We start from the raw sequence: 16,378 nt of genomic DNA, 5'->3' as shown, positions 1-16,378 counted from the left end.
AAAAAAACGAACAAATCAACAAACGCGGCTCCTAATAAGACAAAACCTGATGATGCTGCAAAATGCAGTTAAGTGAGAGGAGGCTGTAAAATGGAATAACTGAAAAAGTGGCAGTGTACAGAGGTGGCGTCCTCACCCTCTGGGTAGCCGTAGAGGTTGTCAACAAAGCTGGAGATGGTGTAGTCGAACGCCGCAGCTGAGATGCCGTCGTTGTCCTCACTGTCGTCCACAAACTTCAGCCCCTCTCCCTGGTTCACTCCTATCAAGATGTCATAGTTTAGGAGCTCCCCCTGGTGGAGCAAATAAGGAAGAACATGCTGAGTGCTGGAACAGAGCCTGTGTGCATCACAAGTCTACAACAGGAAGTGCAGCTGAAGCACAGCTTTGTGAATTGGCAGCATTTCATTTCCCAGTAAACAAAATAAAGATTAGCTGTTGCCATGAAATTCCTACTATAAACTGTAAATACTGCAATATATGCAGGGTTCATACACATTTTTAGGGTCAAATTCAAGCACTTTTTAAGCACATTCAAGGTCAATTTTCAAGCTTTTCCAGCACATTACCAAAAAAGAAGCATGTTTCACTTTGCATCACCTCAGTAAGACCTTGTAAAAATTTAAACAAATCATCTGAGGTCGATTTAAATGTCTTTTGTTCCCCTTTTGTTAAAAGAGCAGCACACAAAAATACAGAAAAAGGAAACGGTTGCCTTACATGCATATAGTGTACAAACTCAAAAAACACATTCCTCTTAAAAATGTGCAAATGTGAACAAATCAACTTGTTAGAGATCTTCATCTCCACTGTAAATAAACAACAAGCCAGAAAACAAGAAAACTGCACCAAACACCACAAACACCAACAAATTAATGTCTTCTCATCAGACATTGAAGCTTCTTTCCTGTGTGACATAAAAAATAAGAGACAGATGTTTGTTTGTTTTTTTAACTAGTTAAGCACCCACGTTCAGTCATCCACCCATTCACGCACACATTCACACACTGGTGATGTAGCTACAGCCACCCTGGGGCGCCACCAGGCCCTCTGACCACCACCAGTAGGCAACGGGTGAAGTGTCTTGCCGGGTGAAGTGTCTTGCTGGGTGAAGTGTCTTGCCCAAGGACACAACGACCGAGACTGTCCAAGCCGGGGCTCGATTACAAGGCGAACTCCTAACTCTTGAGCCACGATCGCCCAGTGGGGACATGGGGACATTTCAATTTCCAGCAGGAAGCTCCCCCTTTTTGTTAAACCCTTTAGATCAGGGGTCGGCAACCTGCGGCTCTTTAGTCCTTATAGTGCGGCTCCGCGTGGTTTGTGAAAATAAATTAGCTGAAGTGTATTTTATTTATGTTAGTTCTTTTTTAAACTTGTAGTTCTAAATTGGAAGATTATTGTGATTTTGCAATATACAAATAAAATTATATTTTCTTATTTTTTCATCGCTCAAAATAAGCGTCACACTCGCGGAAGCCGGTGTACCCGGCGAAACGCCGTGCATTTATCGAGCCTTTCAACCCCAGATAGGCCAATTATGGCTCTTTGGCTCTTTGGGTCTTAAAGGTTGCTGACCCCTGCTTTAGATGAACAGAGTTTTTTAATTAAATACATAATCTTTAATAAATGTTCTCTTTTATAAAAAGTAGGATAATTAAAAAAAACTTTTATTATACCTCTATTGAGTAGAAAAAAAACTCGTGTTTTCTGTCGTCTGTTATATAATATTAGTGATGTTTGTGACAATTAATTTCTTAATCGGCTGGACTAACCAATAGTCCACAACCAGGAAACACTGAAATTTTAAGTTAAGTTTGAAAACAGTTTAAAAAAAAATACCCCATTCCAAAATGTCTTGTGACAATCTCATTGGCTTAGGGAGTGATGATGTCATAGATCTTAAGAATCTTAAGTCCTTTGATGTTTTTCCTTAAGTAGGGGTGAGAAACAGCAAGTTTTAGTTCGTTTCAGCAGCATCTGTGTTTGCAGCCTACAAAACGTTCACCACAAGCTCTTCAAAGTCATCGTATAGAAACTCCAACATGTTTCCAAGAAAAAAACAACCAATTCAAAAAGATTATGCCGCCTCTCCTTCCTGGCGTGGCCGGCCAATTTCCCCAAATGGCTCCTCATCCTTCCAAAGGGCGTTAGAGGAGAGTAGGAAGGAAAACTACCTTCTCCAGAAAAAAATGCAACAAATTGAAGAAGAGAAACTTCAACTGGAGGACAAATGTAGACGAATGGAAGCCCAAAATAAAGAGCTGGAAGAAAGACAACAGCGCCAGCCGGACATAAAAATTATTAATGAGGGCTGGGGAATCAAGTTTGCTCAGACCCGAGAGCAGATTGTGCACCTCATTAAAGAAAACAGGCAAAAGAGTGCAGAACTAAAGTGGAAGAAGAAAAGGACAAACTGGAGAAACGCTGCTCACAGATGCAGAGAAGGATCGATCAGATAGCGAGAAACAACTCCGAGCTCGTTAAGGGGATTTTGGTGGAATTCAATAACTTGAAGTGTGAAAACACTCAAATGCAGGCGCAAAAACAACAAGAAGACAAAATACATGAAGACCTGCAGCTCACGCTCCAAGAAATCCAGAAAAGAAACGAGCAGTTAGAAGACAAGCACAAAGAGGTCCAACAGAGAAATGCAGACATGCACAAGGACAAGCTGATACAGGAGGCAACATCCAAACAACTCAAAGACAAGCTTGAAGAACAACAAGCAACATTGGAAGAGGTGGAACAAAGATGTGAGAAACTTGAAGAACAAAACGCAGAAACCATCGATGAGCTGAGAAATCTCATCCTGGAGAAAAAAGCGCTCGTGGAAAAGTGCATGAAAAAAAAGAAAAAATGGTTCCACTTGTTCCGGAGGAGAGACGCTACTGCTTCCTCACCTGATGTAGCCTCGTCTTGCTCCACCTCTGTTCACCCCCCCAACCAGTCCCGGCCGTTGACTGTCCCCTCCTGAGCCTGGTTCTGCCGGAGGTTCCTGCCCGTTTAAAGGCAGTTTTTCCTCCCCACTGTCGCCAACTGCTTGCTCAGAGGGGATTGTTGGGCTTTTCTCTCCTCTGCCTTGTTTCTTCATTTACTTGCTTGTTTAACTTTTTTAAACTTATCTAAATAATAAACCAATTAAATTTATCCTTTGAGTATTTTTCATCTCATCTTTACAGAATCTTTCCAAAACATTTTCAAACATTCAGATCTGTCTTTTATTTTCTTCTTGAAGCCTCATAAATGGTGAACTAAAAACCCGGAACATGGTTTGAAACATAGTTTCAGCTGAAACTGGCATAACATGCTGTGTGTGTGTGTGTGTGTGTGTGTGTGTGTGTGTGTGTGTGTGTGTGTGTGTGTGTGTGTGTGTGTGTGTGTGTGTGTGTCAGGATATCACTAGTTAGGTCATCATGTTTAGACTCATTCACTCCAAAATTATTTAGGCCAAATCTTTAAAACAGTGTCATTTCATACACATTTTCAATTCACTTCAATCGCACAAATGCAGAAATAATTATTTGCAGTATCTTATTTATTATGAGAATGTCATGCCTGATCATTTGTACCTACACCACCAAAAATGGGGGCAAAAGGGAGGAGATCATGTTTAATCGGTTATAAGAAAAGGTCAGAAATATAAGTGCCGACATGAGCAGTGTCCACAGAAACCTCTGACTCTCAGCTCAAAGCTCATATAAACCATTTCTACAACCAGCAAACAAACAAAGACACCGAACAGTTAAAAGAGCAGTGACGTCACCACGAATCTGTGGTCAGGTAATATCCATGTTTTGATTGATGATTTTCTGGAGTTAAATGTGAACCGAAGCATATTTTGGGTGTTATATGCTATTAAATACTTTTTAATTTATTTAAAAGTATTTAATAGCATATAACACCCAAAACATGCTGGGTGTGGAAATAAGAACATCAAAATTTCCTCTGTTTGAGTCACAGTAACTTTGACATAGTAACATTTGCAGTAAGTCCTAAATGTTCACCTTTAAAATCCCTCCCTCTGTTCATTTTGCCCACATCATGTTTCAGTGGTTGGCCTCAGGTTCTTCAGCTTCCTGACAGTCTGAAGTCAGCTGACAGAGTTTCACCTGCTAAATACACAGAAAATCTTGTTAAAGCCGCACAGTTTGCCCAACAGTAATATTCCCATTAAGCCCTTTCTAAACACTTTATAACAATGTGTCATCACTAAATTATAAACTTCTTCTCCAAATCTGCACGACTGCACTTAGTCACAGACTTTATTTAATTGTCCTGCGGCTGCTATCATATATTTTACCAAACAGTTCTTCTCACACAGTCACAGATATATTTCTCTCAATGCAAACTTCACTCATGTCTCAGACAGGAAACTTGAGTTTTTCTTTTTTTTCTGTCCCCACTCATTCAACTAATTTGCATATTGAGTCACATCTCGAGAAGTTGCCCTGACAACAGAAATGCATATTCAAAACATTGCTGCATAATTCAATTATTATTCTTTTATTTTTATTTCTACAGTCGTCACTTCTTTTGCTCAATCAGCTGGAAACCACTTCTAATTCACTATTTTAAACCTGCTTTAAGCTTCTAATCCCTGGTTGGTCCTCCCAGTCTCTTTTTCCTTGTCACAAAAGTCGCTCTATTGTCCTGCAACTTCCTGAGTTATTCCTCAGCTTCAGCCTTTAAGTGTGTTAAATCTACACCATTCGGCATTTATGTCATGTATTCACATTCATGAGTGTAAGCATGTCTTCATTGCGTGTATGTTGTGTGTTCATATTAATATTGAGTGTAAGCTGGTCTTCGTTGCCTCGATGTGTTTTTATAATCAGATTTAATTCCTGCATCTTTGCGCTGAACTGTGGATTCAAACTGTCTCACTTCTGATTCTCTCCAAAAATAATTTCACATGTGACAATTTCTACATGTGTGTTTTCTATTTTTCTATTCATTTATGTATTATTAGTTTATTTATTTCTTTATCTCTCTTTCTTTTTTTATTTACCTTTCTGTTGTGATGCTCTGGATGTTTCTAAACCCACAAATTCAGCCTCAACGTTCAACCCAACTTTCCTCTGCTGTCACTTTAACACGTCCAACCTTCACCTCTCACCGGTCCTCGTCCCCTCTTCTCTCAACTTCCTGTGTGGCCTCCCAAATCAAACACAGGCCCAAATCAGCTGTTTCTTCTTCTCTCTTCATTCTCTCTTCCTCTTTTCAGTCTTTTCTTGGCGCTTAACTCCCAGCATGGCAAATATGAACTCAGACAGTCCCATCCAGTGGTTTCACACAGTCATGTCACTGGTACACTTTCCAGCTTGTAATTCAGAGCGCATGTTTCCATCAACATACATGCTGCTGGACCCTTCAGTGTTGTAGGTCAGTTGCACTGTCTTTTTGCCTGCTGTTAATTCTTCAAGTCCACGGTGTTGTTCTGTCTGTCTTCTGTCTTCATCAGGAGATTAACTGTCCTTTAAGCTTCTTCTCAGGATAAGGACAGGATGAGAGGTGAAGCTGTGACATTTTAAACCAAAGCCTGTTTTCGTCCCAATTCTGTTAATCGATCATTTTTCTGCTGTATTCTTCCAGGAGGTTGAGCAAGTCCATGGGCACCTGTATTAACACACTAAGACATTTATTTCATATCATTTTCATTACTATTACTTTGCACTTTCATTCTCTAATTCCTCTGTTTTCATTTTGAAACGTCTCTCACAAGCTCACAAGCTATATTCAGACTTCCTGCTTCACTTCCTGCCAGACACACACTGCGATTGGTTTATAAAGGCCTCTCTTATTAAAATACATAAAACAATCTAATCAGAAAATAAGCACTAAGAATATATATTTATCTTGTAACATTGTTTAAGTTAATGAACAATAGAATAGAATAGAATAGAATAGAATAGAATAGAATAGAATAGAATAGAATAGAATCCAACTTTATTGTCTTTGCACATGCACAGGTACAGGGCAACGAAATGCAGTTTGCATCCATCCAGAAGTGCTTTAGTGATATAGATATATTACAATATATATTAGCAATAATATAGATATGTGAGTATATTACAGAAATGGGTCTATTATGTTATAATGTACACGGTATGAAGTATGTTGTGAATATTGTATAACTATAAGTATGTACAGGCTGTAGTGAGCACAAGCTATGTACAGGATATGAACAGGATATAAATATGAAAAACTATACAGAATATGAAATAAATAACTTTACAGAAATCTGAGATATACAGCTATACAGAAATGGGAACTATGCAAGTTGTAAACAGTTGTAGGGTTAAAAATTATCGAATGTACAGAATGATTATTTACACAGAGCTATACAGTAGTGCAGTTAAGATAAGTGAGCTATGTGGATAATTCTACAGAGGCTATATAAAGTGCTAGTGGTTGTGAGTGGTGGTTCAGTCCATGTTATTATTGTGTTTGAGGGTACAGTTGTCCGTTGTGGGTGTGTGTATGTTCAGTCCATGTGTTAACGTGGGTCAGATGTCAGGAGGCAGAGTTCAGGAGTCTGACAGCTGTGGGGAAGAAGCTGTTCCGGTACCTGGTGGTCTTAGTCCGGAGGCTCCTGTGGCGCCTCCCAGAGGGCAGGAGGGTGAAGAGTCCATGTGATGGGTGACTGGGGTCTTTGATGATTTTCCCAGCCCTTTTCAGACACCGCTTCCTGTAGATGTCTTTTATGGCAGGAAGTGGTGATCTGGCGATGCGCTGGGCAGTTTTCACGACCCTCTGCAACGCCTTCCGGTCCGAGGCAGAGCAGTTCCCGTACCAGACTGTTATACAGTTGGTCAGGATGCTCTCGATGGTGCAGCGATAGAAGTTCACCAGGATGTCTGAGGACAGGTGGTTCTTCCTCAGAGTCCTCAAGAAGAAGAGGCGCTGGTGAGCCTTCTTGACCAGCTTGGAGCAGTTGGTCGTCCAGGTGAGATCCTCGGAGTGTTGAATTGTGTTGAAAACTGAGATTACAATATCAATCAAGATAATTATAATGATGGTTTTTGCTGTAATTAAACAGTCATGTGGAAATGTGGCAACCACAGAACTTTAGAGGCCTTTTGTTCAATTATGTGTGGACTGTTTCTTTAGTCTCATACACAAATTGTTCTCAGCGTCTATGAGACTGATGAAATATCCATGTGTGCTGAAAGAGACTGTGCTGGTCTGACCCCCTCAACCGAGGTATTGTGGGTAATGAAAGAGCAGATAGGTTGGCTAAAGCAGCTGTTAAAAAAGTAGACATAGATGTGCAGATACCATTGTTGAAATCTGAGGGAAAAGAATAGTTTGGACACAAAGTAAGAACTTCTGGAGAATGGCATGGGATAATGGAACAAAAGGGAGACATGGGGTACAAAACACAATAGAAGTTAAGAGGAGTAGTGGGTTAAATAGGCAGCAGGAGAATACAAACAGGTCATTGCTTTCTGAATGGTTCTCTTTTTATGATGGGGAAACATCCGACTGGGTTATGTGATGGTGTAATGCTATGGAAACGGTTGAACGTGTGGTTATTAGTTGCAGGAAGTATAGAAGTCAAAGGAGAGTGTTGAGGGTGGGAACTGGTGGTGAAATGAAACTTACGTTTGAAAAAGTGGTTAATCAGTTAAGTCCTGATGAGGTGAAAGGAGTGGTTTTTCATTTTTGAGAAATACTGATGTCATCAAGAGGATCTGAGGATCTGGAAGAGAAGTAAGAGTAAAAGCCAGGAGATGGCAGTAGTGCAACATCTTTGGATGCAAGCTGCTGTTAAAAATGACAGAAGAAGAAGTTTGCTTGATCGTTCCTCAGCTCGTCTGTGTGAAGCTGAGTGTAAAGAGGCTCCTGCTGTCAGAGAAACACTCTGACTGTTTCACAGAGTCAGACATGTTCAGACTCAATCTCAGTCAGAAACTCAGCATCACATTGATGAAGCTGCAGATTAATTGTGGTTCATTTCTGATTAATTTCTTTGCTGCCAGCTGAAATTTAAATGTAATTTAAAAGAAGGATTCAAGGTTATTGTGTTTTTGAACCCAAAGATATCACATGAACGTATATGAATTGTATGATATGTCTCTTCTATTTTTCCATCCATCCGTTCGCTTCCACATCTCCTTTTCAGGGTCGTGGGCGGTGCTGGAGCTGTCTTCTTCTTCTTCTTCTATTTTTCTATGATCATATTTTGATGTTGATTGTGATTGGTTTTATTTGTTTCTTCGGCGGTTGTAGTGTTTTAATATTTAGACTTTTTTCCATTATTGTAATTGTGTATAAAGTTTGATTTGAATGAAATTTACACTCAAATGCTTTCAGTGTTGCTGTGTTGAGTGTTTGCATGTCTAACGTTTGTATGGAAGACTGGTGGGGGAGGCTGTTACATCTTGCAGGAGGTCTCCTCTCTCCAGGAACTCACTCTGCAGGTGGGGGAGATACAGGAGAGGTGGAGGAAGAACTCAGCCTGGGTGTCTATGTCTTGTGTAGTCTGGAGGATGAGTGGATGACAGGGTGGGTGCAGTTTTCTCTGTGGTGGGATCGGGTGGGCTGTCCTGGGCTCTGTGGGGCCGGGCGGTGCTGCTTGCCCCTCCTTTCCTTCCCTCCCCATCTCCAGCTGCCTCCCTCTTCCCGCTCCACCACAATCACCCACACATGCAGGGCCTTGGGGTAAAGGTGTGTCACCAGGGTGCAGGGGAGGCATCCCCCCTCTGTCCCCTTTTGGCTGCCTGTGCCTCAATTTTATCCCACAACTTAGACATTCACATTACTCACACTCTCATAACACATACATATAGGACCTTGGGGGTGGGAACGCTACACGGCATCCAGAAGACCATCAGGGTGTACAACCTCACCCCTGGCGCCGTTGCCCACCTCTCAATTTTAAATACACGTAGACATTGAGGGCTATCAGGAGGGGCTCTGCGCTTACCTGCTGCTGAGTAAGTGCATATGAGAGCATGAGGGTGGGAATGGATGTTTGTATCTGTGTGTGCCTGTTTGTCTGTGTCCATATGTCAGGTCGGGTATCAGACGCCACCTCTCTGGGGACATCTCAGGCCCTCCAAGGTATGGAGGCCTATCTCCCCCCACCACTCCCCCTGCCAGTGGCAGACGCCCTCAGACATCGGTGCATTGGTGGTTCTTTGTGTCCGGGGATGGGCGTCCAGGTACTGCTTGTTGGGGCCTGGAGCCTGGGGCTCGCTCGGGCTCCTTCGGGGGTGGGGTGCCTTTGGCCTCTCAGCCTGGGGCTCGGTCACTCTGTCGATCTTACGTGCTGCACAATAATATTCAATATTTACAGTTATATTCACATAGATCATCGCGGTGATGTTGTTTATTATATTGCTCTCTTTTGTTTGCTTGTTTTCTCTTTTTTCTTTCTCAACAGGTGATCCAGGTGATTGATAGATGGATTTTTTGTCTGTTTGTTTTGTTGGCTTGGACAACTTCCTACCAGACCCGTGGAAGTGGAAGCTTCAGTGAAGAAAGATTCCTGCTCCCAGCCGTTCATTGGCTCGGCATTTTAAACCCCTAAAGGGTCACCTGGCCTGTAACTAAACAGGGCCAATAAAAAAAAAATCTCAAGAATAATACAAAAATTTCAGCCAGTTTAACTTAATACATTAACTTATTCTTGTGTACACAGTAATTCATAAATAAATAATGTATATTATCAATAAAGATTGATCTAAACAGTTTAACTGCTATGTGCAGATAAAGGTTGCATAGCTTTAAAACATTTGCTATCCAGCAAATATCAGTCAAACTCAACACAAAGGTAACACAACAATCGTTCAAATTGTTTGGACCGGTGATCCAAATCAACTGGCGTTGGTCAAACAGATGTGTGGTAGACTTACTTTGAAGGAGCTGCTACCGACAAACCAGCAAATAAACACCAAATATTTCATCTGTGACATTTGTGAGGTTTCCTCAAACACACTCCGTCAGTCTTGTTGTTGTTGAACGACAAACTATTTAAAAATGTCGCGGGTTTACCTGGTCATATTCTCATTCACGGGGCGCTCGCCAAAACAAAAGCAAACCATTAACACCACGCCGATGCTGTTCACAGGACAGCAAGAGTAACGATCAGGAGCATCTGGTCTTCGTTATCGTTCCCCTCGTGCGTGTTATTACTGCGATTTCAGCGTTTTCGCTTCACAACTAAAGTGTGCAGTTTACTTTGTGTGGACTCAGATGTGTCAGTTGGTTTGTCTTTGTTTGTGAGTGTGGAGGAGAGTTAGATTGGGTTGGTTTTAAAGCTAAGTTAAGAATATTCTGAATTTCAATTCAATTTTATTTATATAGCACCAAATCACAACGACAGTCGCCTCAAGGCGCTTTATATTGTACAGTTTAATTTCCAAAACTTGCATATGATCTTCAGTTTGCAGCTGGACTATCACATAGCAGCTGGAGCAGTCTCACATGGAGGCCAGTCCACTGCTGCCACCTGTGGCCAAGTGCCATAGCCTACTACTAGATGAACTTTTTTTATTTTTTTTTAAATTTTAACTTTATTTACAAACAACAGTATAACATACAAGGCACCGTCATTAATCCGATTATGTTACATCCTCGGTTGAGCATTATAGCAAGAAAAAAACAAACAAACAAACAAAAAAAAAAACAAAAAAAAACAATAAGCACAAAGCTAAAAGAGTTAGCACAAAAAGAAAGAACAGTCATTGAAGGATTTGAACCAAAGGCAAAAAATAACATGAGCAAAAAAGGGCAGTCATGCTTATAAAATAGGGAGGTTTTTATTTTTTTATTTAACATAGATTAAACTCTTTAAATGGTAAATGGTAAATGGCCAGCTCCACATGTCAGTCCAGAAGGAGTGCACTGATTCACAGTAGAAAAACAAGTGATCCAGACTTTCAATATCATTTTCACAAAATGTGCAGGCGTTCACATCTAAGTTAAATTTCCGTCTTAAGAATTCATTGGTTGGATAAACCTCATTAATGATTTTAAAGTGAACCTCTTTTACTTTAGGGGAAAGAGGAAGTGAAATATACTTTTTTCTTATCGCCTTAACCTCTCAAATTCTTTCAGGATATAATTTCTTTTAACCGGATTTGGGCAAATTTCGTTTATCAAAATATTCCTGATCACTTTGTTTGTAAACCTGCTGTCACCAAATTCAACTCCAGCTATGCAGAGCTGCCTCAGTCCAGGAGAAATTTTAGAGTGCACAATATCTTCTTTTATCATTGATCTCAAAGGGACTGGGATGGCTTTCACTGGGGATTTATATCTCTTAGCAGTACATCTTACATCAAATTTCTCACAAAACGTCTCATGTTTTAGTAAGACCCCATTATCATCCATAAAATGAGCTACAGCCCAAATCCCTTTAGATCTCCATTCATCCACGTACACAGATTTCCTACACAAACGGATATACCTGTTGTTCCATATAGGGGTGTTGTGAGGAGTAAAGTTATGTTTATAGATTAATTTCCAGTAGAGACGGACCTGCTGATGGAAAGCTGAGAGTTTAACAGGTAACGAACTGCAATCAAAGTCACAACGTAACAAAAAGTCTATTCCACCCATTTTGCCAAAAATCACATTGGGAATAATGTTCCAAAAGGAATTTTTGTTCCTAATGAAAGATCTTAACCATTTCAATTTTAGTACACCATTCATAACATCAAAGTCAATGGCATTAGCCCCACCCTCTTCATAATTCTTAATCACATCATTTTTCTTTATATAATGACATTTGTTCCTCCATATGAACCTAAAATTAAGAGTATTTATAGATTTAATTAGTTTTGGAGGTATGGGCAGAGAAAAGGCTGGATAGATGAGTCTGGACAGACTGTCCATGTTGGTTAGCAAGCTTCTCCCAAACAGAGTTATGTCCCTTTGCAGCCACCTGTTTAAAATTGACTTACACTTTTCTATATTGGTACAGATATTCTTATTTTCTGTTGATGTCTTATCCTTGCAAATTACAATGCCCAGATACTTCACCTCTTTTTTGATCTGCATATTATTTATTGCTTGCAGGGGACACTCATGCAGAGCTAGAATTTTGCATTTATTAATATTCAGCTGTAGGCCAGACGCTTTGGAGAAGTGGTTGATCGCCTGCAAGGCTAAAGGAATCTGGTCCTCATTTCTTAGAAACAGGGTGGTATCATCTGCCAGCTGACTGATTATTATCTGTTCACCCATCACAGTTAACCCCTCAATGTGACTGTTTTTAATCAAAATAGACAACAGCTCAGCAACCATGATGAACAGAAGTGGTGAGCTGCTACATCCCTGCCTTATCCCTCTATTAACCTCAAACCTTGAACATGTACCATGTTCTAGCAAAACAGAGCTGTTAATGTCATTATATAGCATCTCTATAACGTTGATAAATTCCTCTCCAAAACCAAAAGACTGCAGAGTTTTTAATATGAACGTATGTTCAACTGAGTCAAATGCTTTGTAAAAATCCAAGAACAGGATGTACCCTCTCTCTTGGATTAATTCACTGTATTCAAGGAGATCCAAAACCAGCCTAATATTGTTATGAATTAGTCTTCCTTTCAAAAAACCTGATTGTGTTTCACTGATAATGTTTGAGATGCCTTTCTTTAGCCTCTCAGCTACAGCTCCAGACAGGATCTTATAGTCAGTGTTTAGTAAGGTGATGGGTCTTAAATTGTCTAAAATTCTTTTATCCTTACCCGATTTAGGGATCAGGGTTATCAGCCCTTGTTTCGTGCTCGGCATCACTTCTTTTTTCTCTATCGATTCCTTTAATGCATCAAACAATAAAGTTCTTAGGTCCTTCCAGAAGAATTGATAAAAATTAGTAGTGAGTCCATCTGTCCCTGAGGACTTGTTTAATGCCATTTTCATGACCACCAAATCCAGTTCCTCAATTTTAAACTCTGAATCACACAGATCTTTGAACGGCTTGTCAATACATGGGATGAGATTATGAATCTTATCAAAGAAACTATCAGAATCAGCTGCTGAATATTCTGAGGAGTACAATTTGGAATAAAAAGTGAAGACTTCTTTTTCAATCTTTCTGAAATCTTTACATTCAGTCCCATTTATCAACAAGCTTGAGATTAGATTTCTCTGCTGTCTGCACTTTTCCAGCTTACTAAAATATGATGAGTTCTTTTCACCTGCCTCAATCCACTTGGCTCTCGATCTTATAAAGGCACCCTGGGCTTTCTCTAGGTAAAGATCGTCTAATTTAGTTTGTAACTCCATCAATTTATTCTTCTCTTGCACGTTTAGTTTTTCTTTACTACAGCACTGAGTTATTTCACGAAGTAAATTACTTTCATATTCCCGTTTTTCCCTGTTCAGTTCTTTGCAGAATTTTATAGTGAATTCTCTGATTTTGAATTTAATAAGTTCCCATTTCTGTATATTACCCACTACTGAGTCATCATTTTTTATATCTGTAATTTTATGTCTAATTTTATCACAATACTTGTCCTTATTTAAAAGGCTGGCATTAAATTTCCAATATCCCCTGCTACTACGTTTCATCCTTGTTGGTTCTAAGACAAGATTAGAGCTGGGCGATATGAGATTTTTTCATATCACGATATGTTTTATGCAGAAATGTTGGCCAATCAGAAGTCTAGAAGCCTCGGTGGGAAAAAGTAAACAAAGCTGGGGCATAGAAGCAGAACCGAGTCGTATGTGTGGAGGGACAGTAACTGTGTGTATATGTAAGCATTTAAACACTGCAGAGAGTAGAATTAACAGTAACAGTATTGTAGAAATTCATTTCACCGAAACAATAACGTGGCGCACAGTGTGACGCATGCACCAGTTTATTGTATTTCCAGACTTGCTTTCAGCACAATTTACAGTGCACGCTACTCTGTTTTTTGTCAGACTTGAAATAGCCGAAATACCTTCACACTACGGAACTTCTATGGCTCTTCCGTTCGACAATCTCTCCGGCATTGGAACCATCATCTGTTTTCTCTTCGGTCACGCTCGGTTGATTTTTCTAGTCGGCACACTCATTTCCTCCATTACGCGCTGGCTCCATTACCCGCTGGCTGCTTCCCAAACAAACACACGTGCGGCTTGGCACTTGTGCTGTACGTAACAAGTCACGCGACGTGACGCTGCGGCTGTGATTGGTTCGGCTCTGCGTTACTTAATTTGGATTGGCTGACCTTTTTTTTTTTTTTTTTTTTTTTAAAGAGGACAAGAGCGGCGAGGTCTATCGCGATAGCTTAATTTCTCTATCGAGTAAAAGTTATATCGCGATACATATCGTTATCGTTCTATCGCCTAGCTCTAGACAAGATCAATGAAACAGTGATCAGATAGGGGTGCTTTGGAGATTTTAGATGGTGAAGTACACCTCAAAATGTCATCGCTCACTAACCAATAATCAATTCTTGACCTGCTTTCTCCATTAGGTTTAAACCATGAATAATTCTTAACTCCAGGATTCAAACTTCTCCAAATGTCTGTAAAATTATTATCACTAGAAAAGTTCTCAATAATGTTATTCTGTTGCCTCCTTCCTAAGCGAGGAGGCCATCTGTCCATCCATTCATCTGAGGTCATGTTCCAGTCTCCTCCTATTAGGATGTAATCTGTGGGGTACATAACTTTAAACTCTGAAATAACATTTGTTAGATTTTCCAATAGACGTTTATTTTGACCTTCGTTATTATGTCCATAAAGATTTGTAACAATTAGAAATATACCTTCGCTCTTCAAGCTGCAGTTGACCAATGACCCTCACTATCAGCTTTATATGTTATAATCTCCCCTGGGAACTTATTAAAACAAATCGCCACACCTCCAGATCTGTTAGATCCACGACTGAAAAGAATCTTGTCTCCCCACTGATTAGCCCAAAAGGTAACATCGGCATCCACAGAGTGAGTCTCTTGTAAAAACAGACAGTGACATTTTTGCCCCTTGCAAAATAAAAAAAGTGCCTTTCTCTTAACAATTTCCTTCAAACCCCGAACGTTTAATGAACCAAAAGAAATTTTTGAGTGAACCATAATAAGAGTATGCTAAGAAAATAACTTTTTTTTTAAAAAAGAAAAGAAAAATATATAAACATGAGTTTAAATTGTAACACTTGTCACCAACTCAGTGACTAATAACCTTTAACTTTAAGTAGAACTCTTTTGTCCCATTAATAATATTCCACTGTATACAGTCTTACATCAAGTCTTTCATTCAACGTCGATGATCCTCCGTCCTTCGATGTATCCATGAGGACCCCGGAAAAAGGCCCGTTTCCCAGCCCGTCTGGCTTGTTCAATTTGCGGCCACAGCCGCCTCCTCTCTTCCCAGTCCTCCCGCGGCAGTACCTCAGCGAAGTGGAAACCGCCGTTCTTACAGACAGCCGAATCTTTGGTGCGACGCCAAATCTCCTCTTTCACGTGTCTCAGAGCAAACAGAATGATGATATGTCGGACCTTGTTCTCAATCTTCTTCCCAACTCTATGCACCACATCCACAGATTCTTCAAGCTTTGATATCATATCAGGTGCGATCTTGCCAAGAATTCCAATAACCAGCGATCTGACACCTTCATCTCTTTTCTCTTCTAATCCTTTAATCCGGAGGCACCACCTCATTTTGTACCTTTCTTGCTCTCACACTCTCTCCTTGAGATCGTAGTTATCTTTGGTCAACTGCTCGTTTCGTCTCTCCAACTTTTTAACCTTTTGTTTACATTCTTTCACCTCCTCCGAGTTGAACTGAACCGCTTTGGCTAGGCTGGCTAGCATCGTACTAGCTTGCTTGCATTGCACACTCAGGTCAGCTAGCTGCTCGTCCACTCTTTTTTCAAGGTTTTTTCTACGTAGTCATGATCCGTTCCTTCTCTGCTGTCTTCCTTTCCATCACATGGCGATGTTGTTTCTTGTTTTTTGAGGTCGAGTTTGAATTTAGCAGGTTTAACTATACTTGGGGCAGTCATTTTACTACTTTCGAGTGGAAACAATAACGAACACAAAGTAAATTCTGGGACAAGTTCAACGAGCTCCTAATTCGTGCGACTGCTCAACTCGCCATCTTGCGCCACCGTCTCACTACTAGATGAACTTGTGACACACATCTGCAGCAGAGGCTGAGTGGCTGCTCTCACACCTGGAGCATCCAAATCGACCCACAAACACGTTGAAAGATGCAATGCCATCAATGTGGATTGTCAAGACTGAGAGACCTCTTCCCTCTGACCCCTCCCCAAACCCTCAAACCCTCCTACCCACCTCGACATACAAACTCTGTGTGGCTTCACGTGTTCTGTTGATGTTTACATGATCGAAATAACTTGAACACAAACACAAACAAACAAAGAGGAAGACTGCACCGGAAGGAAACAACTACAAGTCCCAGCATCCTCTGTGTT

The 16,378-nt window shown here is 40.4% G+C and overlaps 1 protein-coding gene across 3 annotated transcripts; it reads right to left on the bottom strand.

Moving 5' to 3' along the window:
* Positions 1-33: 33 nt before the first annotated feature.
* On the bottom strand, positions 34-16,345 carry LOC113035155 (neuroligin-2-like). 3 transcript variants are annotated; one of them, XM_026190508.1, is made up of 2 exons: positions 15,185-15,674; positions 34-290 (listed from the first exon to the last, which is right to left on the bottom strand). In XM_026190508.1, the coding sequence occupies exons 1-2, from the start codon at positions 15,233-15,235 to the stop codon at positions 69-71; spliced, it is 273 nt and encodes a 90-aa protein (XP_026046293.1). In that variant the 5' UTR covers positions 15,236-15,674; the 3' UTR covers positions 34-68. The 3 variants fall into 3 exon arrangements, 1 of the variants encoding a protein (XP_026046293.1); XR_003274295.1 differs by lacking the exons at positions 34-290; positions 15,185-15,674 and adding exons at positions 3,954-4,112; positions 16,239-16,345; XR_003274294.1 differs by lacking the exon at positions 34-290 and adding an exon at positions 3,954-4,112.
* Positions 16,346-16,378: the final 33 nt, after the last annotated feature.

This window comes from Astatotilapia calliptera, chromosome 13, assembly GCF_900246225.1.
Source record: "Astatotilapia calliptera chromosome 13, fAstCal1.2, whole genome shotgun sequence".
NCBI classification, from domain to species: Eukaryota; Metazoa; Chordata; class Actinopteri; order Cichliformes; family Cichlidae; genus Astatotilapia; species Astatotilapia calliptera.
This window is presented reverse-complemented; position numbering and strand designations above follow the sequence as displayed.

Coding starts and splice junctions, on each gene's coding strand:
- LOC113035155 (XM_026190508.1), bottom strand. CDS start 15,235: ATGGATACATCGAAGGACGGAGGATCATCGACGTTGAATGAAAGACTT. Junction 291..15,184: donor CGTTGAATGAAAGACTTGAT/GTAAGACTGTAT, acceptor TTGCTCCACCAG/GGGGAGCTCCTAAACTATGA.